The 27,013-nt window shown below is 36.6% G+C and overlaps 3 protein-coding genes and 2 long non-coding RNA genes across 7 annotated transcripts; 2 read left to right on the forward strand and 3 right to left on the reverse strand.

Annotated features, from left to right (window-relative positions):
* Positions 1-9: 9 nt before the first annotated feature.
* Positions 10-2,668, forward strand: LOC147846734 (serine/threonine-protein kinase pim-3-like). The gene is made up of 8 exons (XM_087238364.2): positions 10-16; positions 850-894; positions 1,134-1,391; positions 1,509-1,591; positions 1,705-1,755; positions 1,828-2,200; positions 2,325-2,504; positions 2,577-2,668. Exons 1-8 carry the CDS (start codon positions 10-12, stop codon positions 2,666-2,668), a joined length of 1,089 nt encoding a protein of 362 aa, XP_087094490.2.
* LOC141385440 (serine/threonine-protein kinase pim-3-like) lies at positions 850-26,649 on the forward strand. 3 transcript variants are annotated; one of them, XM_087236886.1, is made up of 14 exons: positions 850-894; positions 1,134-1,391; positions 1,509-1,591; positions 1,705-1,755; positions 1,828-2,200; positions 2,325-2,504; positions 4,322-4,409; positions 15,155-15,199; positions 15,438-15,695; positions 15,813-15,895; positions 16,009-16,059; positions 16,132-16,504; positions 16,629-16,808; positions 18,627-18,715. In XM_087236886.1, the coding sequence occupies exons 7-14, from the start codon at positions 4,337-4,339 to the stop codon at positions 18,707-18,709; spliced, it is 1,146 nt and encodes a 381-aa protein (XP_087093012.1). In that variant the 5' UTR covers positions 850-894; positions 1,134-1,391; positions 1,509-1,591; positions 1,705-1,755; positions 1,828-2,200; positions 2,325-2,504; positions 4,322-4,336; the 3' UTR covers positions 18,710-18,715. The 3 variants fall into 3 exon arrangements, with proteins under 3 accessions (XP_087093012.1, XP_087093014.1, XP_087093013.1); XM_087236887.1 differs by lacking the exons at positions 850-894; positions 1,134-1,391; positions 1,509-1,591; ... (7 more) ...; positions 16,009-16,059; positions 16,132-16,504 and adding exons at positions 24,582-24,626; positions 24,866-25,123; positions 25,241-25,323; ... (3 more) ...; positions 26,270-26,365; positions 26,463-26,649 and having other exon boundaries at positions 16,765-16,808; positions 18,627-18,714; XM_087236888.1 differs by lacking the exons at positions 850-894; positions 1,134-1,391; positions 1,509-1,591; ... (3 more) ...; positions 4,322-4,409; positions 18,627-18,715 and adding exons at positions 16,881-16,976; positions 17,074-17,260 and having other exon boundaries at positions 14,916-15,199.
* On the reverse strand, positions 3,797-4,432 carry LOC147846735 (uncharacterized). Its single transcript, XR_015476431.1, has 3 exons — positions 4,302-4,432; positions 4,194-4,222; positions 3,797-4,052 (listed from the first exon to the last, which is right to left on the reverse strand). It is a non-coding gene; the product is annotated as an uncharacterized LOC147846735 (long non-coding RNA).
* Positions 6,466-10,316, reverse strand: LOC103911970 (uncharacterized). Its single transcript, XM_087238356.1, has 5 exons — positions 10,303-10,316; positions 9,558-9,610; positions 7,619-7,780; positions 7,063-7,106; positions 6,466-6,956 (listed from the first exon to the last, which is right to left on the reverse strand). Exons 1-5 carry the CDS (start codon positions 10,314-10,316, stop codon positions 6,843-6,845), a joined length of 387 nt encoding a protein of 128 aa, XP_087094482.1. The 3' UTR covers positions 6,466-6,842.
* Positions 18,091-23,886, reverse strand: LOC147846736 (uncharacterized). The gene is made up of 4 exons (XR_015476423.1): positions 23,780-23,886; positions 23,565-23,669; positions 18,499-18,762; positions 18,091-18,357 (listed from the first exon to the last, which is right to left on the reverse strand). It is a non-coding gene; the product is annotated as an uncharacterized LOC147846736 (long non-coding RNA).
* Positions 26,650-27,013: the final 364 nt, after the last annotated feature.

Consider the following 27,013-nt stretch of genomic DNA (forward strand, 5'->3'; position numbering starts at 1 on the left):
CAAGAGCCAATGAAAAGTACATAAATATGACTGAACCATGTAGCCTACCAGATGATGATACAAACGGCCATGTGATCTGAAATCGTGCGTAGACCATAGACTGTAAAATATAGGCATAGACATAGAAATTGTGAACGATTTAATTTACTTTCTATTATTTACAATAATAAACTTTTTTTAACTTATATTCCTAATATCTACGTGAGCAGTTAGCACTGTACGTGTAATTAAACAGCATGCACTTACATTGCTTGGGCCACTAATAGAAAATATATGAGTCAATTTTATTATTTTAATTTAATTAATTCCTAAATAGCTGTACATTTTACAAAGTCAAACCTTGTCAAACCAATCTTGCTCATTTAGCATTATTATTACAGTTTCGTGAATTATAAATTAATTGATTTAAACTTCATTATTATTATTATTATAATAATTATTATTTTAACTATGTTTATTATTATTATTAATTATTTATTATTTATATGTTGAGATGAGATGAATCGTTTACTCACGTGATTCAGATTGGCGATTCAAATTGTGGTTGCTATAGCAACGCGTGTTATGATTTGACTCCATATATAAACACCGAGACTCGCCGCTATCTGTTGATTGAGGAGAGGCGAATTTCTGAGACATTTGCTGAGGATTACTGTGCTGATACTGCGATTCTTCAAGGAGACCAGAGAATTTCTGACAGAAGACTTTTATTTTACAAGGAGATCGACGCTCAGAGCTGAAATTATTCCTTTTGACACGTTTTGTTGCTCTTTTGTTGTGTTTATTTTGATTTTGATCTTGTTTTTATTGACATTTTTATTGATATTTGATCTTTGTTCTTGTTTTCAGGTTTGCTGGAGTTTGGAGGAGTTTGTCAGATGGGTGAAAACCGCAGTGAGTGTTTTAGTTTTTATTTGTTTATGATCAATCATGATATGATGTTGTGTAATGTTTGGGGAAATGTGATGTAAATAAACTGGTACAAATGAACCCATTTCAACACAACTGTTCCCCGATATAAGTGATCAGATGTCTTTTATTCTCTGTAGATGCAGCTACTAAAGTTAATTGTTGATTAATTCTTATAATCTTATGATAAACGTGATATGTTGTTGTTGTTGTCGTTGTCTCAGGCCGCTCCAGATCCAGGAGTTCTGCTTTCATCCAGGCAGCTGTTCAGGACGTCAGGACACATGATGGTGATGGTGAAACCCAGACCGTGAGCCAAGAGCTTGATGGATTTCTCGCACCTCTGCCTTCCCTGTTGGCCAAATCTGTGTCCACAGATCAGGGTAACAGGAAGAGGAAGCGGCAGAGCGGCAGCCAGCAAACACCAGAAGATGAACGTCCGTCCACCTCATCTAGAAGAGCTCTCAAACGCTCTCGCAGAGGTCAGAATGGCTTATTGAAGAAGTGATGATGATGTTTCAGTAATGCTCTTTTACAGTTTTCTCTACTGCTGCATGTTTTCTTTGAACACACATTTCTACTGCTCCTCTGTGTTGCAGACGCGTATGCAAAGGGCCCACTGCTGGGAGACGGTGGATTTGGCTCTGTGTTTGCTGGGATGCGCAGGTCTGATGGACTGCCAGTAAGTCGTTTTCTCCGCTCTTCATTCAAACAGCCTTTAGAAATCCTGATCTCAGTAAATGTGATGTGTGAGGATCAGGCAGGTGTGATTTATTATGCTTTATCTGTCTACAGGTCGCCATCAAGTATGTGTCTAAAGAGCGGACACAGAGGAGACTGAGAGTTGTGAGTTCAGTGTGAACCTGTTGTTGTGTTTGATGTTTCATTGGGTTCTGAATCCAATCGTTTGTCCTGCAGGAAGGTCAGGGTCGGCTGCCGCTGGAGGTGGCACTGATGACCCGCGTCAATTCAGCTCCTGCCTGCCCCAACGTCCTGCAGCTGCTAGACTGGTTTGACCGTCCCAGACGCTACATCCTGATCCTGGAGCGTCCGGATCCCTGCCAAGACCTCCAGAGCTACTGTGAGGAGAACGACTGTCTGGATGAGGGTCTGGCCAAGAAAGTGCTGGTGCAGCTGATCGCGGCTCTGAAACACTGCGAGAGCCGCGGAGTCCTGCACCGGGACGTCAAGCCAGAGAACCTGCTGATCTCCACAGAGTCCCAGGACATCAAGCTGCTGGACTTCGGCTGTGGAGATCTGCTCAAGCGCTCGGCCTACAAATACTTCGCAGGTGGGTTTGTGTTGCAGAAGGAAACACTCTGTGGATGTTTGTGAGCTTTTGATGATCCACCAAAGGGAATTTGTGTGTGCTGGAGTGTTTTGAACGGGTGTTTGTGTCTCCTTGTGTCTCTCAGGAACTATTCAATACGCTCCACCTGAGTGGTTCTGCAGACAGCGCTACCATGCGGGTCCAGCTACGGTGTGGTCAGTAGGAGTGACCCTCTTCAACATCCTGTGCAACCGTTTCCCCTTCGGAGGCTCACTGAGGGTCACGTCCAGGAGCAAACTGACCTTCCCCATAACTCTGTCAACAGGTAAGAGACTCACTGAGAGATCAGCAGAAGTGTGTTGCTCTGTGTTTCTGAACACGGTGTTGTGTGTATCAGAGTGCCGTCAGCTGATTGGCTGGTGTCTCAGTCCAGCGGCGGCTGATCGGCCCAGTTTGGACGATATTGAGCGCCATCCCTGGTTACAGTGAACAGGTGGCCAGTGACTTGACACTTATCTGAGTGACGCACTCATGGCTTTGATTGTGTTGTTAGGGTCAGTCTGGATTAATGATCTTAATGATTTGTGTAGGGTGAGCAGGAGTCACACAGGAAGTGCAGAGAACTGCTTCCTGATCACCTGCAGAATGAGGAGTGGGCATTAACTAATGGCCGACTCACCCAGGGCCGGGGCCCCTTTACCTGCACTAAGCCACCGCTTCAGACGACTTTAATGTTAATAGGGATTTTAATAATAAACTTATTATTTAGACAAATAATCCAGGTGTAGTGTCTTCCTAGAGTGACTGGAGAGAGCTCAAATAAAGGGAGAGTTCACACAGAAATCCAGATTTACTCACTGTTTACTCAAACTCAAGCGGTTTCAAATCTTTAAGAGTTTCTTGTTTTCTGTTTTGCACAAAATAAAATGTTTTGAAGAAGCTGAAAACCTGTAACCGTTGACTTTCATAGTAGCAAAAACAAACAAGTCAATGGGTACAGCTTTTCAGCTTTCTTCAAAATATCTTCTTTTGTATTGAACAGAATAAAGAAACTCAAACAGGTTTGGAGCAAGTGAAAGGGAGTTAATGATACAGAATTGTTATTTTGGGGTGAACTATCCATTTAAGTCCTCTTAATGGAGGTTTTCATAATGGTTTTAAAATGAAGATTGCAGCTCTACTGACTGAGGCTAAAGGTGTGATGAAATATTGTTTTGGTTGTTATTCCATTAAATGATCTTATAGATCTATAATATATAAGTTTTGGTGGAGTTGTTGTGGTAATTTGCCCACAGTAGCAGTAAAACCTCTGAAATGGTGTACACATCTGATGATCTAAGACCTAGTTTTTTGTTTTTTTAATATAAGGAATGTTCAGAGCTCTGTTAGATGTACATTTGCATTCTACATTTCTGTTGTTGTAGCAGGGAGATGTTTGTTTTGTGGCATGAAAAGAGTTTAAGAACTTCAGTTTTAGCTGGGAGTACTACTGCATATGCACTCATGTGATTGGCTTAAATTATATTAAACTGAGAGACCCAGAAACAACACTGAGTCCTTTCTGAGACTGCAAGTCAAATATTCTGAAAAAACATTTAACCTTTCTTAAATGTATTTACATTTTTAATCATTAAAAACTTACAATATTAGAATCAATGTAAATAGGATGCAGATGCCAGAACATTGTCATTAACACTCTTTTGAATCATATTTCTACTAAAGAACAATGACTTTAGTTTACTCTACTTTACATTCTGCTGGTTCTGACATAAGAATAAATACTGAAGTCTGAACTCTGAGCTCTTTCATTCCTCTGCCTTTGTTGCTGTGTGGAAGGCATGTCTAATGAAGCATAACACACTTCATCACCAGCCTGAAACAGAATATATTTAATTAAAATAATAAACAAATAAATAAACAAATAAATATATTACATTATATTGATGTAATTTATGTTGCTGCTAAACTATTGCGAATAATATATATTAAAATTATTCTCAAAATGTGCTCACACCTCAACATGTCTGTTCTCAGCCCCAGAACCTACAGAAACTTAACAAAAGATAAGAATAATTTACATTTTATAATTTGAGATATACATTTTTTACGAATAGCTGATGACCTGTAGTTTTCTTCTGACAGAGGCAGTAGACGCAGATGGAGAAGAGGAGAACACACACCGAACACACACTGAACAGCAGATTCCAGCAGAAAACACACTCTGATGCAGGTGATGTGGAGGTGCTGTTAAACCGTTCAGCACAAGGAGACTCTTGCTCTAAAACAGGCCATTATTAAAGTGAATATATATTTAGTTATTATATTCATTTTATTTTATCTTTACTGATTACACACAATAATGAAAAATATGAGTTTAACACGGATGAATTTGCTAAAAGTGGTTGGAAAATCAGAAGTTAAAGATTCTAATATTAAATACACTATAAATCATCGTTTTACAAAATATAATGAATTTGCTGTTAATTTAATTTAAAGTATTATTAGAAACTAAGATACACTTTAAAAACTAATTATAAACACTTATTTTACTAATATACTTTATTAAATATACATTATTTCTGTATTTGAAGTCGGACTATGGCTGCAGGATTGTGTTGCTTAATTATTTGCAGGACTTTGCATTAATTATCGATAAAATTCATTCAAATAATATTAAAATAATAAAACTTTAGGTAAACATGTAAACTTATCATTAAAGCACAGCTATATTATGAAGAGATAAACTATAATTGACACTAATATTAGCTGTAATCCATAATCATCAAAATGAACTGAAATAAACACTTGAAATAAATTATTCTGAGTGTAATGAATGATTAAATAATTCCCCAGCACGGTTTAATTGAGAAAATATCTTTTGCAACACATTTTTAAACATAATATGTTAAATAAATAATCTCTAATAACTCCTGACACAATATTTTAATAGTTATTTTACAAGACACTAGTATTCAGCTTAAAGTGCAGTTTAAAGGCTCACTGGGTTAATTAGGTTAACTAAAGTTAGTTTAATTTAGGCAAATCATAGGACAACAGTGTTTGGTTCTGTAGCCAAAAAAAAAAAAATCTTACAGGGCTAATAATAATGTGCTTAATTTTTTGTTTGTTTTTATCAAAAACTGTTTTCACTTCAGCCAAACTGAAAAATAAACTTCACTGATCTGATAAGATCTCTTAGATCATTGTCACAAAGCACAGATTTTCCATTAGGCTTTCTTTAGTCTTGTGTATTGATTAATGTGCGCGAGGGCAACTATTGGTTTAATGAGGGAGTTTTCTGAGAGACGAAGAGCTGTAAAGTGAGTGTTCAATTACAAAAAGAAATGATTATACAAACTCAGTGTTTCCTTTTATTAACATTGACAAAACCGTATTACTTTAAAAGAAATATGATTATCAAAGCATGTCTTAGAGCGAATAAGCCCAACAGGTTTTTTATGTAATCGCCTTTTATCTTAATTTATATATAAAATAAATGTTTAATTAGTAATCACTACTGATGGGTTAGATTTTCAATATTCAATATTGTTCAGTAATTATTCAGCAGTAATTAAACATCTCTGTAGCATTTCCTCCTGCAGATGTGGTTCAGTCAGTTCAGCACTGCAGGGAGCTGTCCATTGTGCTGAATTTACTCCACACTAAACTCTCTTCTCACATTAAATTCATTATAAGTGTCTGATCAGTGAACAGGATACTGTCATTTAAAACTTAACTGATTTGTCACAGTTTTATGTTGTTATTTTTTCATGTCATTTTATTATTTATCCCATCAGTTTCTGAATGAAGTAAAGTCTTAATACAATACTTAAATCTGAACACATCATACTTTATGTGTAGTTTATTGTTGTGGTTTCTTTTTAATAAAATAAGAATAAAACTTTAAAGAAATGGTCAGACTTTTTTCCAATACAGGGCACAGAATCATAAAACTATCATCGTCATATAAACTGGACTGATTTTATTAAGTATAATAATGTTGATACATCTCTGAACACAATCTAGTCATGGAGGTAATACACACGGTTTAAACTTTAAGAAACAATCATTATTAAAGTTTCACTCAAAAAAAAAAATAAAACACCACTGAAGAATGAAAACTGACCAATGTTTCATCTTCTACATGTACGTGACATTAATAGGTCTTGGTTATAATTTAGAGGGGGAGAACTGGTGCTGATAAAACGATGTGTGGACAAGTGGTCTTGACAAGTGGTTTTGACGTCGCTTCAGCTATTAGCCACTAGATGGAGCCATTGTTTGTTCATGACTCCCTCTTCAATATTTATTCATGTTCACAGACGCTGATAACTATTAAATATGTTGTGTTAATATTTGAAATAAAAGTGATCATTCATGAGTGAACATTTACATACTCATTTATTTTGAGATATGCAGATGAACTGCAGATACAAACATACACAGCCTTGTGCTGTTATTAATAATCTGCTTTTCTTAATAATCTTTGGACACATTAATATTGTCAAAAATAAAATGTTAAACCCTAAATAATCTGTGGATCACACTGTTCATTTAAAAAAAAAACATTTGATTGTAATAGATAATGTGCTGTAAATAAAAGCATGTCCACTCAAACTCTATCAGAAATAAGACAGAAAGTAGACTAAGAGCAGTTCATGTGTCAGATGTTGGTGTAGGGATGTTTAGATGTCAGTCGTCTATAAGAGACTTCAGTGTGGACGCAGATCTTTCCAGTCTTACTCGCCTCACACTGATGTTTCTCCACACAATCTGCCTGAAATGATTGACAAGGAGAAAATGGATCAAATAAACTAGTGAAAAACCACATCAGTCCACAATTCATCTTTGATATGGTCAATAAAAGAGTATAAAATAGTTACCATCAAAACATTTGCTTTAAGAATCTCAGCACTCATGTCAGAACCTAAAACACACAAAATGAACCTGATTAATATACTGTAGTAATTTATAGTAAATACTGTAGTGTTTTTGAACTATACTATAGTAAAGGACTTGAATTAATCTGTTGTGGTAATTTTATAGTTTCTGTGGTAATGCAACAACTATAGTAATGTTTACAAACCAATACTCTACTAAATACCACTTTACACCACAGTTTACTATAATAAAAACCAAAGTATACTACAGTATTTGTCTCAGTTTATCAATTCAGTAGTTAATACTATATTCTGCTTCAGCATTCTTTAACAGTTTAGTAAATACTATAATATACAGTACAGTATAATACAAATTACTGTAGAATGGGTCAAAAACACTCCAGTATTTACTATAAATTACTGTATTTTCTCATGTGGAAAAGTCTAATAATTACGATTAGAGTCAAAATGTTAAAAGCTAAAAGAACAAATCTTTAAAAAAGCTCTACAGATTCACAGATTTGTTCAAAATAAATGTAAATGTGTCGATGAGCTCTACCTGTAGTTTGAGGACGACAGAAGCAGTAAACACAGATGGAGGACAGGAGTGAGGAGAGGAGAACACACACCGGACACACACTCAACAGCAGCGTCCAGCAGGACACACACTCTGACACTGGAGGAGAAGTGGAGGCGATGGTGGACTCATGTGCAGAAACTGCTGATAAATGAACGATTTAAGACTGAACATCAACATTCTGTATAAGAATAAACACACACAGTTACACACACATTTAATACAATAAATAAACAACAACAAACAAACAATTAATAATCAAATGGTTTTACAGCAGCAGCAGGATATGAAGAATTTATTTGGAAAAACAGAAGCTGTAACTATTTTTATTAATTTTGCTATTTATCATGTTTTTATGTTGTGCATTGAAGTGTACAGTGCAGAAATCATGTTTTTACATGGTGGCGCAGTGGGTAGCACAATCGCCTCACAGCAAGTGTAACGTGAGTTTTCACTGGGTGCTCTGATTTCCCCCACAAGTCCAAAGACATGCGGTGCAGGTGAATTGGGTTGGCTAAATTGTCTGTAGTGTACGTGTGTGTAAATGAGAGCGTATGGGTGTTTCCCAGGGATGGGTTGCAGCTAGATTGGCATTCGCTGGGTAAAACATATGCTGGATGAGTTCATTCCACTGTGACAACCCCTGATTAATAAAGGGACTAAGCAAAAAATAAATAAAAATGAATGAATGAATAAATGAATGAATATTTTACATTGTGTATCGAAGAGTTTATTAACAAAAAACACAATTTATGAAATATTCTATGAACAAAAAAAAAATGAAATGAACTCTTCATATGTGAACTTTTTTAATATAAGTGGCTGAATAATAATCGTACAGAGATGCTGGCAATTTTACTGGCCTGCAATGGGTGAAAACACAATCAACATATATAGTAATATGTTCCAACTAATAACCGGCTTTAAATAATTTAAACAGTAGAGTTCCTCTTTAAGACAGGACTTTGTAAATCTGTACAAAATTTATACAAAAATCAAAAAGAAACACAATTTTTTATAAATACTCATGTACAGTAGAAGTGAACAAGATGGCAGCGAATCTGCTAAAACATAGTCAGTTAAAAACGTTGCTATCAAACATTGTTTAACTGAGTCAGATCAATAGTGAAGGGATTGATCCAATAAACAGGAGGTTTGAGAAAATGTCATGCTAAAAGTATTTTGTAGTATTTTTATAGGCATTTTATTTAATACACGTTGTTACTGCTGTATTTTGTTTTGATATATTTAAAATTAAAGTATTTGGTATTATATTTTAAAATACATTAAAATGTTTTTGCCCATCCTTGATAATTCTGAAATAATAATGATAATAATGCTGACATAATCTGAATAAATGTGATTACATAATGCAAATTAATGATGGCGTGTAAAGCATACAAAACTGTCTAAGATTAGCTCATGTCTTATTTGGTAGATTGGTGACGAAATTAAAAAATATATCAGAAGATGAAATCATTCTTTAAAACATTGTTTAGAGAAAAAAATTTATTCAGAACAGAAAAGAAAAAGATATCGAGTTGCATATAATTAAATAATAATGTCTTCTTACCGGCAAGAAAGAGACGAGTTGTTCGATTTCAATAATAGTAAACCTCAGATCCAGAGATGATCCCTTTTTCATCCTGATTTACCTTATTCTCACCTTTTCCACAGTAGTACAGCCCCAGATCAGAGACACTGATGTTAGTAATACGCAGATCGTAAGAATTGCTGCAATCATTATGTATAAAGCTGAAAGGCTGTAATAGGTCCCATTTCCAACCATAATGTTTGCGCCTATTATGAGAGAGGGTTGATTTTCATGAGAGCAGTTTCTGATCCACACAATGAGGGAACCAGTAGGTGAAGTAGGTAAAGAGAGATCACAGTAGAGAGTGATGTTTTCTCCTGCTCTGACTTTCATCTCCACTTCTTCTCCAGAGATTCTTCTCAGACTGAACAACAAAACACCTGTAAAATAACAAAGTCATTTAAAAAAACTCTTATGATACTTATTCCATACCAACACACACACACACACACACACACACACACACACACACACACACACACACACACACACACACACAAACATAACATTCACACATATATATATATATATATATAGCATTATTATTGGATACACATTTAAAAACTTTGCAAATAGATTAGATTAGATTAGATTTTTACTCTTACACATGAGCAGGATGAGAGTAAGTCGTGGCGTCTCCATATCAGTGAGTGATTGTGAGTAACTGACACTGGTGAGGGTCTCAATGCACACAAACAGCTCTTATCTGATTTTTTCATCAACAAAGTTTAACCTAAAAGCTCATGCCTCATTAGGGGGTGGCCTAACATTGGGTTATTTTCTGGTCTTATTAGAAATAACCAATAGCTGGCTTCTTTTGCTGTGATGTGAAAAGAACATCATCAAATCATCATCATCAAACAAGAAGTAAAACGTTATCTTTGACAGATCTGTGTAGTATCAAATAAGCTTACTTCACACACAACATTGTGTGATTTACATTTCAATTGGGGGTCTGCTTCACAAATTTAAATATAATGGCACTAAAATTATATTGCTGCAATCACTTTCAGAAGAATTAAATACAGGGACAGCCATCCTGCCAAATCCAATCCAACAAATCCAATCTTACAGTAAAGTGCTCATTACGTTAAAGTATTTACATATTTAAATTCATATTGAACTACATAACTGATGTACGTGCTATATAGTTACTATTAGAGTTATCTCATACTTGGTTTTGATGACACTCAATTCAGCAACATGTCAAAACAGGAAACCACAGCTTTAGGTCTCTGTAAGCAAACACCTTACAGATGCTTCACAGCTCTAAGTTTATCATTGATCAAAAGTATTTCCTTTAGTCTTTATGTAGTTTCATATGTTGGTTAGGGTGCACATATCTGCACAGGAAGCTGTTTTAATAACTGTGTTACTGTTACTTGGCAAAATTACTGAAATATAGATTTTTTCCCAAACATCTTTTATTTTGTCTTCCTCATCTTCACAAACAGCTCTTATGACAAAGAATGCATGTGTCAACAGGTAAAAAAGGCAACTTTAATTAATCTTTTTAAAACACATTCATCTTAGTTTAGTGCGGATTTCATTCATTTATTTTCTTTTCAGCTCGGATGCCCTTTCAGCTGCAACCCAACACTGGGAAACAACCCTACACTCTTACATTCACACAAAGCAAAAATTGTTCAGAAACGGTGTGAGAAAAACAACAAGATGCAAACTCCACATAGAAAGGCCTCCTGGTCCAGCCGAGACTCAAACTAGCGACCATATTGCTGTAGGGCAACAATTCCACCATAGACTATATATATGTCAAAAAGACACAGGTGTTCCCTTTTAATTCAGCAGATAAATGAAATAACTTCATAGAGTCAAACAGTTTTCTGCAGTGTAGCTTGAGTAAAAGTAGAAGTGTGAATACTTTCTCACCTCTTGGTAGGGGGACATGTTAAGTTTATTTCAGATAATTAACCACTAGACAACAATTGTTCTTTTTTCTATTTCCTTTTTTTGCAACAAGTTTCACAGACACTGCATGCATGAAAAGCAAGTTCACCACAACATAAGCATTAGCAAACAAACTAACCACTGTCCTGTTTGTGCATCATAATGTCTGCACACAAGCAAGACTGAGTGGAAACATTTGTGGTTTAGATGTAATCTTTTAACTGAGAACAAGACCCTACCTTGAGAAAAAAAAGGAGATGAGACACTTGAGTGAAACTTTTATAATGGGTAAATTCCTGCTTTTGATATATTTGATTAAAATTTTATTTAATTCCAATTTCACATGATAAAAAGCAAAACAAAGACTACATCTTACTAAAAAGCTAAAGTCAGCATTTTTCTTTGTATCAGACAGTTTTAGGATATATTTATTACATTTTAAGATTGCCTGTTTGTTTATCTTCATGTTGTTATCTAAACTCACTAGCCCACCTATCAGGCCCAGAGAGCTTACATCTCTCATTCAGCTTAGACATTTCAGGTTTAATCTAAAATTGAGTCACATGAACACTATGATCATTCAGAGAATGAAGAGAAAATGCACACAGTAAAATAAGCAGCATTTCACCATCCCTGTGGATCCACAAAGAATACACCTTTAATACAGCCAAAAATACATAAAATACACTGAGGACGAAAGTATTGAGTTTTCATTCATTCATTATCCTTCGGCTTAGTCCCTTATTTATCAGGTGTTGCCACAGCGAAATAAACCGCCAACTATTCCGGCATATGCTTTTTTCCAGCGGATGCTCTTTCAGCCGCAACGCAGCACTGTACTGGGAAACACCCACACACTTTTGGGGTAATTTTTGGTCTGCCACTCCTAGAAAGCCATTCTCGACTGTTCCATTTGTAGAAACTGACTTTCACTGTGGTTTACCTCAGTCACAAAGTCACAGCTTTTGAGTATTGGTGTTCCTTTTTACATCCATGGATTTAACTGCGTCCACACTAAAAGTGCTAACACCTAGTTTAAAGACTATGCAATCTCTGTGCTTCATTGGCCACCAAAGTTGCCGGACCTAAAACTCATAGAGAATCTGTGTGGTATTGTGAAGAGGAAGATGTGAAACACCAGACAAACACCACTATCAGAGCTGAAGGCCACTATCAGACCTTCATAACAGCAGAGCCACTGACTGATCACCTCCATGCCACATATTATTGCTGAACTAATTCATGTTAAGACAGCTCCAACCAAGTATTGAGTGCTGTACATGTTCATACTTTACAGTAGTCCAGCATTTCTGTGTTAAAGTTCTTTTTATTGGTCTTAAGAATAATTTTAATTATCTGAGATTCAGAATTTGGAGTTTTCATTAGCTGTAAGCCATAATAATCATCAAAATGAACTGAAATAAACACTTGAAATAAATTATTCTGAGTGTAATGAATGATTAAATAATTCCCCAGCACTGTTTAACTGAGAAAATATCTTTTGCAACACATTTTTAAACATAATATGTTAAATAAATAATCTCTAATAACTCATGACACAATATTTTAATAGTTATTTTACAAGACACTAGTATTCAGCTTAAAGTGCAGTTTAAAGGCTCACTGGGTTAATTAGGTTAACTAAAGTTAGTTTAATTTAGGCAAATCATAGGACAACAGTGTTTGGTTCTGTAGTGAAAAAAATCTTACAGGGCTAATAATATGTGCTTAATCTTTTGTTAGTTTTCTTATTAAAAACTGTTTTCACCAGCCAAACTGAAAAAGGTTTTCTAGAAGAACAGAATACATTTCTCTGATCTGATAAGATCTCTTAGATTATTGACAAAAAGCACAGATTTTTCATTAGGTTTTTTTTAGTCTTGAGTGTTCAATTACAAAAAGAAATGACAATACAAACTCAGTGTTTCCTTTTTATTAAGATTAACAAAACTGTAAAACTTTAAAAGAAATATAATTATTAAAGCATGCCTTAGAGCGAATAAGCCCAACAGGTTTTTTTTTATGTAATCATTATTGATGGGTTAGATTTTCAATATGTAACATTGTTCAGTAATTATTCAGCAGTAATTAAACATCTCTGTAGCATTTCCTCCTGCAGATGTGGTTCAGTCAGTTCAGCACTGCAGGGAGCTGTCCATTGTGCTGAATTTACTCCACACTAAACTCTCTTCTCACATTAAATTCATTATAAGTGTCTGATCAGTGAACAGGATACTGTCATTTCTCAACAACTAAAGAAGGTCTAATGTAGAAATTAAAACATAATAGAAAACAGAAACAGATTTACTTGCTTTATGGAAGGAAATTTTGTAAAATGATTAATACAATTTGATTTAAATGTTGAATGTTGCACACTTGAAGGATAGTAGCATCTGTGTGCAAGTCCAATATGAACTAAGGACAACTGATGTTGTGCTGCATCTTCTTTTATTTAAAGGTAACTGTATAGTTACTGATGCAGTGAAAATCTGTTTGCTAATTGTACATACATGAACACATTAATGCATTAAATGACTTTACGTTTTTGTGAGCTAAACTAGGTTTTTGTAAAATGAGCATAGTATCAGATGATGGAATACGGTTATTTTCTGTAAATTTAAACAGTCCTATAAAGCTTCCGTATTTTCACAGAAAATTTACTGCCGGTATTTTTCCATAAATTTAAATGTTTTTTTAACAGCGTAAAAAAATTAAAGCTAAATTATAAATGTTGTGTTGATTGAACTAAACAACATTACCTTGCCGTTATGTAACTAACTTAAGTTTACTCAAATAAATAGTCTTTCTTTAAGGTAACTTAACTCGGTTACGTGGAACCTGTTGACATAAAAAAGTTAATTAAAGCCAACATAGCCTATCATTTTTTTTGAGTGTAAAAGGCTAATTTAGAGTCGCTGTTTTGTTTTGTTTATTTGGACAGACCTTGTGATAGGAATTTAACATATTGAAAGCTGCATATTAGTAATGAAAAAAGACATTGATTCATGCAAACAAGAAATAATGTATTTAGAAACTTGCACCTTTCTGCTGTGGACGCCATCCTGTGGTTCGACGTGGGAACTCATTCGACGCGGGAACTCTTTCTGCGTGTGAACGCTTTTGTGCTTTCTAGTCCCTTAGAAAACCTTCACATTCATCCAAAATATCGAAAACATTAATAAAACTTAATAATAATAAATCTGAAAACAAGAGCAAATGAAAGTACATAAATATGACTGAACCATGAACCAGATATCTACGTACGGTCATGTGATGTGAAATTTTGGTGAACTAAGCAATCATTTACTTTATATTATTTACAATATTAAACTATTTTGAACTTATACTTATATTGCTAATATCTTTACGAGCAGTTAACACTGTACATTAAATTACCGTGAAAAAAATGCATAGTTTGAGCCACCAATAGAAAATATTTGAGTTAAATTTATTAGTTTTATTTAATTATTTCCTAAACAGCTGAAAATTTGACAGAATATGAATGTCAGTCAAAATGAATTCTGCTCATTTAGCAATTATCACAGTTTGGTGATTTACAAATTAATTTATTTAAATGTAAAATTATTAGAATAACAATAATTAATTCTACTATATTAATTATTATTATTTCTTATTTAATATTATGTATATATTGAGATTAGATGAATCGTTGTTTACTGACGTGATTCAGAATAGCGATTCAAATTGTGGTTGCTATAGCAACGCGTGTTATGATTTGACTCCATATATAAACACCGAGACTCGCCGCTATCTGTTGATTGAGGAGAGGCGAATTTCTGAGACATTTGCTGAGGATTACTGTGCTGATACTGCGATTCTTCAAGGAGACCAGAGAATTTCTGACAGAAGACTTTTATTTTACAAGGAGATCGACGCTCAGAGCTGAAATTATTCCTTTTGACACGTTTTGTTGCTCTTTTGTTGTGTTTATTTTGATTTTGATCTTGTTTTTATTGACATTTTTATTGATATTTGATCTTTGTTTTTGTTTTCAGGTTTGCTGGAGTTTGGAGGAGTTTGTCAGATGGGTGAAAACCGCAGTGAGTGTTTTAGTTTTTATTTGTTTATGATCAATCATGATATGATGTTGTGTAATGTTTGGGGAAATGTGATGTAAATAAACTGGTACAAATGAACCCATTTTAACACAACTGTTCCCCGATATAAGTGATCAGATGTCTTTTATTCTCTGTAGATGCAGCTACTAAAGTTAATTGTTGATTAATTCTTATAATCTTATAATAAACGTGATATGTGTTGTTGTTGTCGTTGTCTCAGGCCGCTCCAGATCCAGGAGTTCTGCTTTCATCCAGGCAGCTGTTCAGGACGTCAGGACACATGATGGTGATGGTGAAACCCAGACCGTGAGCCAAGAGCTTGATGGATTTCTCGCACCTCTGCCTTCCCTGTTGGCCAAATCTGTGTCCACAGATCAGGGTAACAGGAAGAGGAAGCGGCAGAGCGGCAGCCAGCAAACACCAGAAGATGAACGTCCGTCCACCTCATCTAGAAGAGCTCTCAAACGCTCTCGCAGAGGTCAGAATGGCTTATTGAAGAAGTGATGATGATGTTTCAGTAATGCTCTTTTACAGTTTTCTCTACTGCTGCATGTTTTCTTTGAACACACATTTCTACTGCTCCTCTGTGTTGCAGACGCGTATGCAAAGGGCCCACTGCTGGGAGACGGTGGATTTGGCTCTGTGTTTGCTGGGATGCGCAGGTCTGATGGACTGCCAGTAAGTCGTTTTCTCCGCTCTTCATTCAAACAGCCTTTAGAAATCCTGATCTCAGTAAATGTGATGTGTGAGGATCAGGCAGGTGTGATTTATTATGCTTTATCTGTCTACAGGTCGCCATCAAGTATGTGTCTAAAGAGCGGACACAGAGGAGACTGAGAGTTGTGAGTTCAGTGTGAACCTGTTGTTGTGTTTGATGTTTCATTGGGTTCTGAATCCAATCGTTTGTCCTGCAGGAAGGTCAGGGTCGGCTGCCGCTGGAGGTGGCACTGATGACCCGCGTCAATTCAGCTCCTGCCTGCCCCAACGTCCTGCAGCTGCTAGACTGGTTTGACCGTCCCAGACGCTACATCCTGATCCTGGAGCGTCCGGATCCCTGCCAAGACCTCCAGAGCTACTGTGAGGAGAACGACTGTCTGGATGAGGGTCTGGCCAAGAAAGTGCTGGTGCAGCTGATCGCGGCTCTGAAACACTGCGAGAGCCGCGGAGTCCTGCACCGGGACGTCAAGCCAGAGAACCTGCTGATCTCCACAGAGTCCCAGGACATCAAGCTGCTGGACTTCGGCTGTGGAGATCTGCTCAAGCGCTCGGCCTACAAATACTTCGCAGGTGGGTTTGTGTTGCAGAAGGAAACACTCTGTGGATGTTTGTGAGCTTTTGATGATCCACCAAAGGGAATTTGTGTGTGCTGGAGTGTTTTGAACGGGTGTTTGTATCTCCTTGTGTCTCTCAGGAACTATTCAATACGCTCCACCTGAGTGGTTCTGCAGACAGCGCTACCATGCGGGTCCAGCTACGGTGTGGTCAGTAGGAGTGACCCTCTTCAACATCCTGTGCAACCGTTTCCCCTTCGGAGGCTCACTGAGGGTCACGTCCAGGAGCAAACTGACCTTCCCCATAACTCTGTCAACAGGTAAGAGACTCACTGAGAGATCAGCAGAAGTGTGTTGCTCTGTGTTTCTGAACACGGTGTTGTGTGTATCAGAGTGCCGTCAGCTGATTGGCTGGTGTCTCAGTCCAGCGGCGGCTGATCGGCCCAGTTTGGACGATATTGAGCGCCATCCCTGGTTACAGTGAACAGGTGGCCAGTGACTTGACACTTATCTGAGTGACGCACTCATGGCTTTGATTGTGTTGTTAGGGTCAGTCTGGATTAATGATCTTAATGATTTGTGTAGGGTGAGCAGGAGTCACACAGGAAGTGCAGAGAACTGCTTCCTGATCACCTGCAGAATGAGGAGTGGGCATTAACTAATGGCCGACTCACCCAGGGCCGGGGCCCCTTTACCTGCACTAAGCCACCGCTTCAGATGAATTTAATGTTAATAGGGATTTTAATAATAAACGTATTATTTAGACAAATAATCCAGGTGTAGTGTCTTCCTAGAGTGACTGGAGAGAGCTCAAATAAAGGGAGAGTTCACACAGAAATCCAGATTTACTCACTGTTTACTCAAACTCAAGCGGTTTCAAATCTTTAAGAGTTTCTTGTTTTCTGTTTTGCACAAAATAAAATGTTTTGAAGAAGCTGAAAACCTGTAACCGTTGACTTTCATAGTAGCAAAAACAAACAAGTCAATGGGTACAGCTTTTCAGCTTTCTTCAAAATATCTTCTTTTGTATTGAACAGAATAAAGAAACTCAAACAGGTTTGGAGCAAGTGAAAGGGAGTTAATGATACAGAATTGTTATTTTGGGGTGAACTATCCATTTAAGTCCTCTTAATGGAGGTTTTCATAATGGTTTTAAAATGAAGATTGCAGCTCTACTGACTGAGGCTAAAGGTGTGATGAAATATTGTTTTGGTTGTTATTCCATTAAATGATCTCATAGATCTATAATATATAAGTTTTGGTGGAGTTGTTGTGGTAATTTGCCCACAGTAGCAGTAAAACCTCTGAAATGGTGTACACATCTGATGATCTAAGACCTAGTTTTTTGTTTTTTTAATATTAGGAATGTTCAGAGCTCTGTTAGATGTACATTTGCATTCTACATTTCTGTTGTTGTAGCAGGGAGATGTTTGTTTTGTGGCATGAAAAGAGTTTAAGAACTTCAGTTTTAGCTGGGAGTACTACTGCATATGCACTCATGTGATTGGCTTAAATTATATTAAACTGAGAGACCCAGAAACAACACTGAGTCCTTTCTGAGACTGCAAGTCAAATATTCTGAAAAAACATTTAACCTTTCTTAAATGTATTTACATTTTTAATCATTAAAAACTTACAATATTAGAATCAATGAAAATAGGATGCAGATGCCAGAACATTGTCATTAACACTCTTTTGAATCATATTTCTACTAAAGAACAATGACTTTAGTTTACTCTACTTTACATTCTGCTGGTTCTGACATTAGAATAAATACTGAAGTCTGAACTCTAAGCCTTTTTCATTCCTCTGCCTTTGTTGCTGTGTGGAAGGCATGTCTAATGAAGCATAACACACTTCTTCACCAGCCTGAAACAGAATATATTTAATTAAAATAATAAACAAATAAATAAACAAACAAATATATTACATTATATTGATGTAATTTATGTTGCTGCTAAACTATTGCGAATAATATATATTAAAATTATTCTCAAAATGTGCTCATACCTCAACATGTCTGTTCTCAGCCCCAGAACCTACAGAAACTTAACAAAAGATAAGAATAATTTACATTTTATAATTTGAGATATACATTTTTTACGAATAGCTGATGACCTGTAGTTTTCTTCTGACAGAGGCAGTAGACGCAGATGGAGAAGAGGAGAACACACACCGAACACACACTGAACAGCAGATTCCAGCAGAAAACACACTCTGATGCAGGTGATGTGGAGGTGCTGTTAAACCGTTCAGCACAAGGAGACTCTTGCTCTAAAATGAACAACAGGCCATTATTAAAGTGAATATATATTTAGTTATTATATTCATTTTATTTTATCTTAACTGATTACACACAATAATGAAAAATATGAGTTTAACACGGATGAATTTGCTAAAAGTGGTTGGAAAATCAGAAGTTAAAGATTCTAATATTAAATACACTATAAATCATCGTTTTACAAAATATAATGAATTTGCTGTTAATTTAATTTAAAGTATTATTAGAAACTAAGATACACTTTAAAAACTAATTATAAACACTTATTTTACTAATATACTTTATTAAATATACATTATTTCTGTATTTGAAGTCGGACTATGGCTGCAGGAATGTGTTGCTTAATTATTTGCAGGACTTTGCATTAATTATCGATAAAATTCATTCAAATAATATTAAAATAATAAAACTTTAGGTAAACATGTAAACTTATCATTAAAGCACAGCTATATTATGAAGAGATAAACTATAATTGACACTAATATTCGCTGTAATCCATAATCATCAAAATGAACTGAAATAAACACTTGAAATAAATTATTCTGAGTGTAATGAATGATTAAATAATTCCCCAGCACGGTTTAATTGAGAAAATATCTTTTGCAACACATTTTTAAACATAATATGTTAAATAAATAATCTCTAATAACTCATGACACAATATTTTAATAGTTATTTTACAAGACACTAGTATTCAGCTTAAAGTGCAGTTTAAAGGCTCACTGGGTTAATTAGGTTAACTAAAGTTAGTTTAATTTAGGCAAATCATAGGACAACAGTGTTTGGTTCTGTAGCCAAAAAAAAAAAAAAAAAAAAATCTTACAGGGCTAATAATAATGTGCTTAATTTTTTGTTTGTTTTTATCAAAAACTGTTTTCACTTCAGCCAAACTGAAAAATAAACTTCACTGATCTGATAAGATCTCTTAGATCATTGTCACAAAGCACAGATTTTCCATTAGGCTTTCTTTAGTCTTGTGTATTGATTAATGTAAATAAATTAAAAATTGTAAATTAATTATAAATAGCTCTAAACCAGCTACGTGTATGCTGGACTCAATTCCAACAAAATTACTGAAAGAGCTGTTACCTGCTATAGGAGAACCTCTTCTTAACATTATCAACTCTTCTTTATCTATAGGCCATGTTCCAAACTCTTACAAGCTAGCTGTTATTAAGCCTATTATTAAGAAACCGCAACTAGACACCAACAACTTAGCTAACTATAGGCCTATTTCTAATCTTCCATTTATGTCTAAAATACTAGAAAAAGTTGTTTCCACTCAATTATGCTCTTATCTGCAGACGAACAATATTTTTGAAGTGTTTCAGTCAGGTTTCAGGGCTCACCACAGTACAGAAACCGCCTTAGTGAAAATAACCAACGATTTACTCTTAGCTGCTGACCGAGGGTGCGTCTCGCTATTAGTTTTACTCGATCTTAGTGCGGCATTTGATACCATTGACCACAATATCCTCATAAATCGTTTAAAGTCTACAGGTGTCCAGGGACAGGCTCTACAATGGTTTAAGTCATACTTAACTGACCGCTACCAGTTTGTAAATCTTAATGGACAGCCTTCACAAATCTGCCCAGTAAAGTATGGGGTTCCTCAAGGATCAGTTTTAGGCCCTTTACTGTTTACAATTTACATGCTACCTATGGGAGACATTATTAGAAGACATGGGATCAGCTTTCACTGCTATGCAGATGATACTCAATTATATATTTCCACTAAACCTGACGAGACGTCTGAACTTTCTAAACTAACTGAGTGTATCAAAGACATCAAAGACTGGATGACCAACAATTTTCTTCTCTTAAACTCAGACAAAACAGAATTATTACTTATTGGGCCTAAATCTTGCACACAGCAGATCTCGCAACTCAATTTACAATTAGAGGGATACAAAGTTAGCTTTAGCTCTACTATAAAAGATTTGGGTGTCATATTAGACAGCAATCTAACTTTTAAAAACCATATATCCCATGTCACAAAAACTGCCTTCTTTCATCTGAGAAATATCGCTAAATTACGAAATATGCTATCCATCTCAGATGCAGAAAAGCTAGTCCATGCTTTTATGACTTCGAGACTGGATTACTGTAATGCTCTATTTGCTGGCTGCCCAGCATCCTCTATTAACAAACTTCAATTAGTACAAAATGCAGCAGCCAGAGTTCTGACCAGGTCCAGAAAATATGATCATATAACCCCAATTTTATCCTCCTTACACTGGCTGCCTGTTAAATTTCGTATTGAATTTAAAATATTACTTCTCACCTATAAAGCTCTAAATAATCTAGCTCCTGTTTATCTAACCAACCTTCTGTCTCGCTACGAACCAACTCGCTCCTTAAGATCTCAAAATTCAGGGCTTCTGGTAGTACCTAGAATAGCAAAATCAAGTAAAGGAGGTCGAGCCTTCTCTTTCATGGCTCCTACACTCTGGAATAGCCTTCCTGGTAATGTCCGAGGCTCAGACACACTCTCCCAGTTCAAAACTAGATTAAAGACCTATCTGTTTAGTAAAGCATACACTCAGTGCATCACCTAGCGGGTTCCACACTGGCTTCTACATCTTGCTTATATACACTATGAACAGCAGCTACGCTAATTATTCTCTTTATTCTCTATTTTCACCTGGGGATACTCATCCCGAGGTCCTCAGATTAGGCGGAGTCACTGATTGGATCCAAGACCAGCGACGTGATGATCCCAAGGATTCCATATCCGGGACCAGGCCATATCCTGAGCTGCTGCTGCGCTGATGGTCGTGGGGAGTGGAGAACATGAGTCTGATTCCAGCGACGCTCCAGGGACAGACGAGTCTTCATTGAGGCCATCTTCCGCATAAACCACGGCGAATGAATTTCTGCACAAGACTTTTGGCCAGCGGAGAAATTAAAATGGTCGTGCCCAACTGAGTCTGGTTCTCTCAAGGTTTTTTTTCTTCACTCCCATCAGGTGAAGTTTTTTTTCCCTCTCCGCTGTCGCCACTGCCTCGCATGGTTCAGGATTGGTAGAGCTACGCATCGATGAATTTGCTCTTCAGTGTTTGAACTCTCAGTAATGATTAAATCACACTGAACAGAGCTAAACTGAACTGAACTGAACTTAAACACTAAAACCTGAACCACACTGTTCCAGTTACTATGACCATTTATGTGAAGCTGCTTTGACACAACCTACATTGTAAAAGCGCTATACAAATAAAGCTGAATTGAATTGAATTGAATTAATGTGCGCGAGGGCAACTATTGGTTTAATGAGGGAGTTTTCTGAGAGATGAAGAGCTGTAAAGTGAGTGTTCAATTACAAAAAGAAATGATTATACAAACTCAGTGTTTCCTTTTATTAACATTGACAAAACCGTATTACTTTAAAAGAAATATGATTATCAAAGCATGTCTTAGAGCGAATAAGCCCAACAGGATTTTTATATAATCGCCTTTTACCTTAATTTATATATAAAATAAATGTTTAATTAGTAATCACTACTGATGGGTTAGATTTTCAGTATTCAATATTGTTCAGTAATTATTCAGCAGTAATTAAACATCTCTGTAGCATTTCCTCCTGCAGATGTGGTTCAGTCAGTTCAGCACTGCAGGGAGCTGTCCATTGTGCTGAATTTACTCCACACTAAACTCTCTTCTCACATTAAATTCATTATAAGTGTCTGATCAGTGAACAGGATACTGTCATTTCTCAACAACTAAAGAAGGTCTAATGTAGAAATTAAAAGATAATAGGAAATACAAACAGATGGATTTGCTTTATGAAAGGAAATTTTGTTGAATGATTATTACAATTTGGTTTAAATGTTGAATGTTGCACTCGTATATGTTGCATTGCTCTGCTCTTCTTTAAATAAATCAAACCTCAGTTGTGTGCTGTTTACACTGTCTCTGATTCATGGCACGTGTTTTAATAAATCAGACTTTTGCATCTTCAGTTTCTCATCAATTCCAAGTCATGAAAATAATAAAAGCAACATTTACAGCTGCAGCGTGCACTAAATATTTTCTTACTTTTCTTATTTCTGTTTTTGTCTAACCACAGTTTATCTCATGCATTGATGTGTGTATTGAGCATGCAAGATCACCAGCTTGACCACAAACAGTTTTAGGACATTCAGTCTGTTGCATGCCTGAATAAAAACACTTGTGGTTTGTGTTCTCGCCTAGCTTTTCACAGCAACTGCAACATCACTGCACCAGGAGCGTCAGTAAAGACCAAGAAGAAGAAGAAGAAACACAGCACTGAGCCTGAAAGCTGATGTACTGTAGGCTGCAAGCAGAATCCTTTATGACCCAGAGATAATTTAATATGAAAAATGTATATCAATATAATAAATGAATCATATTATTAATCATATTATTCATTTTATAAATAATTTTTAACTACATTCAAAAATAGAAACCTGTTTACCTTTAATATGTTTACTTTAATTAACTTTGATATATTTTTACTACTGTAAACTGGTGTATAAAATCAGGCCGCTTCAATGCAGACTTTGCACCCTTAACAGAAGTTCAGAAGCTCAAATCACATCAAATCATCAAACGTAATGACAAACGAGAGATGTTTTTCTGAATAAAATACAATCTTTTTTTGTTTTAATATAAATGAACAAGGCTAGATAGGTTAGGAAAATTCTAGCAAACGTATAAGCTAATTGTCATTACAGACCTTGTGATAGTAATTTAGCTTATTGAAAGCTGTATATTAGTGATGAAAACAGCTATTTAGATTCATACAAACAGAAATAATGTATTTATAAACTTGCACCTTTCTGCTGTGGACGCCATCTTGTGGTCAGACGCGGGAACTCATTCGGCAGGTGAACTTTTGTGCTTTCTAGCCGTTGAGTGAACACAAAGTCCCTTAAAAAGCCTTCACATACATCCAAAAATAACGAAAACATGAATAAAACTTAATAATATTAAATCTGAAAACAAGAGCCAATGAAAAGTACATAAATATGACTGAACCATGTAGCCTACCAGATGATGATACAAACGGCCATGTGATCTGAAATCGTGCGTAGACCATAGACTGTAAAATATAGGCATAGACATAGAAATTGTGAACGATTTAATTTACTTTCTATTATTTACAATAATAAACTTTTTTTTAACTTATATTCCTAATATCTACGTGAGCAGTTAGCACTGTACGTGTAATTAAACAGCATGCACTTACATTGCTTGGGCCACTAATAGAAAATATATGAGTTAATTTTATTATTTTAATTTAATTAATTCCTAAATAGCTGTACATTTTACAAAGTCAAACCTTGTCAAACCAATCTTGCTCATTTAGCATTATTATTACAGTTTCGTGAATTATAAATTAATTGATTTAAACTTCATTATTATTATTATTATAATTATTATTATTTTAACTATGTTTATTATTATTATTAATTATTTATTATTTATATGTTGAGATGAGATGAATCGTTTACTCACGTGATTCAGATTGGCGATTCAAATTGTGGTTGCTATAGCAACGCGTGTTATGATTTGACTCCATATATAAACACCGAGACTCGCCGCTATCTGTTGATTGAGGAGAGGCGAATTTCTGAGACATTTGCTGAGGATTACTGTGCTGATACTGCGATTCTTCAAGGAGACCAGAGAATTTCTGACAGAAGACTTTTATTTTACAAGGAGATCGACGCTCAGAGCTGAAATTATTCCTTTTGACACGTTTTGTTGCTCTTTTGTTGTGTTTATTTTGATTTTGATCTTGTTTTTATTGACATTTTTATTGATATTTGATCTTTGTTCTTGTTTTCAGGTTTGCTGGAGTTTGGAGGAGTTTGTCAGATGGGTGAAAACCGCAGTGAGTGTTTTAGTTTTTATTCGTTTATGATCAATCATGATATGATGTTGTGTAATGTTTGGGGAAATGTGATGTAAATAAACTGGTACAAATGAACCCATTTCAACACAACTGTTCCCCGATATAAGTGATCAGATGTCTTTTATTCTCTGTAGATGCAGCTACTAAAGTTAATTGTTGATTAATTCTTATAATCTTATGATAAACGTGATATGTTGTTGTTGTTGTCGTTGTCTCAGGCCGCTCCAGATCCAGGAGTTCTGCTTTCATCCAGGCAGCTGTTCAGGACGTCAGGACACATGATGGTGATGGTGAAACCCAGACCGTGAGCCAAGAGCTTGATGGATTTCTCGCACCTCTGCCTTCCCTGTTGGCCAAATCTGTGTCCACAGATCAGGGTAACAGGAAGAGGAAGCGGCAGAGCGGCAGCCAGCAAACACCAGAAGATGAACGTCCGTCCACCTCATCTAGAAGAGCTCTCAAACGCTCTCGCAGAGGTCAGAATGGCTTATTGAAGAAGTGATGATGATGTTTCAGTAATGCTCTTTTACAGTTTTCTCTACTGCTGCATGTTTTCTTTGAACACACATTTCTACTGCTCCTCTGTGTTGCAGACGCGTATGCAAAGGGCCCACTGCTGGGAGACGGTGGATTTGGCTCTGTGTTTGCTGGGATGCGCAGGTCTGATGGACTGCCAGTAAGTCGTTTTCTCCGCTCTTCATTCAAACAGCCTTTAGAAATCCTGATCTCAGTAAATGTGATGTGTGAGGATCAGGCAGGTGTGATTTATTATGCTTTATCTGTCTACAGGTCGCCATCAAGTATGTGTCTAAAGAGCGGACACAGAGGAGACTGAGAGTTGTGAGTTCAGTGTGAACCTGTTGTTGTGTTTGATGTTTCATTGGGTTCTGAATCCAATCGTTTGTCCTGCAGGAAGGTCAGGGTCGGCTGCCGCTGGAGGTGGCACTGATGACCCGCGTCAATTCAGCTCCTGCCTGCCCCAACGTCCTGCAGCTGCTAGACTGGTTTGACCGTCCCAGACGCTACATCCTGATCCTGGAGCGTCCGGATCCCTGCCAAGACCTCCAGAGCTACTGTGAGGAGAACGACTGTCTGGATGAGGGTCTGGCCAAGAAAGTGCTGGTGCAGCTGATCGCGGCTCTGAAACACTGCGAGAGCCGCGGAGTCCTGCACATCAAGGACATCAAGCTGCTGGACTTCGGCTGTGGAGATCTGCTCAAGCGCTCGGCCTACAAATACTTCGCAGGTGGGTTTGTGTTGCAGAAGGAAACACTCTGTGGATGTTTGTGAGCTTTTGATGATCCACCAAAGGGAATTTGTGTGTGCTGGAGTGTTTTGAACGGGTGTTTGTGTCTCCTTGTGTCTCTCAGGAACTATTCAATACGCTCCACCTGAGTGGTTCTGCAGACAGCGCTACCATGCGGGTCCAGCTACGGTGTGGTCAGTAGGAGTGACCCTCTTCAACATCCTGTGCAACCGTTTCCCCTTCGGAGGCTCACTGAGGGTCACGTCCAGGAGCAAACTGACCTTCCCCATAACTCTGTCAACAGGTAAGAGACTCACTGAGAGATCAGCAGAAGTGTGTTGCTCTGTGTTTCTGAACACGGTGTTGTGTGTATCAGAGTGCCGTCAGCTGATTGGCTGGTGTCTCAGTCCAGCGGCGGCTGATCGGCCCAGTTTGGACGATATTGAGCGCCATCCCTGGTTACAGTGAACAGGTGGCCAGTGACTTGACACTTATCTGAGTGACGCACTCATGGCTTTGATTGTGTTGTTAGGGTCAGTCTGGATTAATGATCTTAATGATTTGTGTAGGGTGAGCAGGAGTCACACAGGAAGTGCAGAGAACTGCTTCCTGATCACCTGCAGAATGAGGAGTGGGCATTAACTAATGGCCGACTCACCCAGGGCCGGGGCCCCTTTACCTGCACTAAGCCACCGCTTCAGATGAATTTAATGTTAATAGGGATTTTAATAATAAACGTATTATTTAGACAAATAATCCAGGTGTAGTGTCTTCCTAGAGTGACTGGAGAGAGCTCAAATAAAGGGAGAGTTCACACAGAAATCCAGATTTACTCACTGTTTACTCAAACTCAAGCGGTTTCAAATCTTTAAGAGTTTCTTGTTTTCTGTTTTGCACAAAATAAAATGTTTTGAAGAAGCTGAAAACCTGTAACCGTTGACTTTCATAGTAGCAAAAACAAACAAGTCAATGGGTACAGCTTTTCAGCTTTCTTCAAAATATCTTCTTTTGTATTGAACAGAATAAAGAAACTCAAACAGGTTTGGAGCAAGTGAAAGGGAGTTAATGATACAGAATTGTTATTTTGGGGTGAACTATCCATTTAAGTCCTCTTAATGGA

The sequence above is a fragment of the Danio rerio genome, chromosome 1, assembly GCF_052040795.2.
Source record: "Danio rerio strain M-AB ecotype USA chromosome 1, GRCz13ab, whole genome shotgun sequence".
Lineage (NCBI taxonomy): Eukaryota > Metazoa > Chordata > Actinopteri > Cypriniformes > Danionidae > Danio > Danio rerio.

Bases quoted from the DNA above. Each gene is read 5' to 3' on its own strand.
- LOC147846734 (XM_087238364.2), top strand. The intron at 1,592-1,704 runs GTAAGTCGTTTT...ATCTGTCTACAG, and splicing joins GCAGGTCTGATGGACTGCCA to GTCGCCATCAAGTATGTGTC. The intron at 2,201-2,324 runs GTGGGTTTGTGT...TGTGTCTCTCAG, and splicing joins GGCCTACAAATACTTCGCAG to GAACTATTCAATACGCTCCA.
- LOC141385440 (XM_087236886.1), top strand. From the start codon at position 4,337: ATGGAGAAGAGGAGAACACACACCGAACACACACTGAACAGCAGATTC. The intron at 15,696-15,812 runs GTCAGAATGGCT...TCTGTGTTGCAG, and splicing joins TCTCAAACGCTCTCGCAGAG to ACGCGTATGCAAAGGGCCCA. The intron at 15,896-16,008 runs GTAAGTCGTTTT...ATCTGTCTACAG, and splicing joins GCAGGTCTGATGGACTGCCA to GTCGCCATCAAGTATGTGTC.
- LOC103911970 (XM_087238356.1), bottom strand. The intron at 7,107-7,618 runs GTAGAGCTCATC...TGTGTGTTTTAG, and splicing joins CTGTCGTCCTCAAACTACAG to GTTCTGACATGAGTGCTGAG. The intron at 6,957-7,062 runs GTAACTATTTTA...CAATCATTTCAG, and splicing joins TTAAAGCAAATGTTTTGATG to GCAGATTGTGTGGAGAAACA.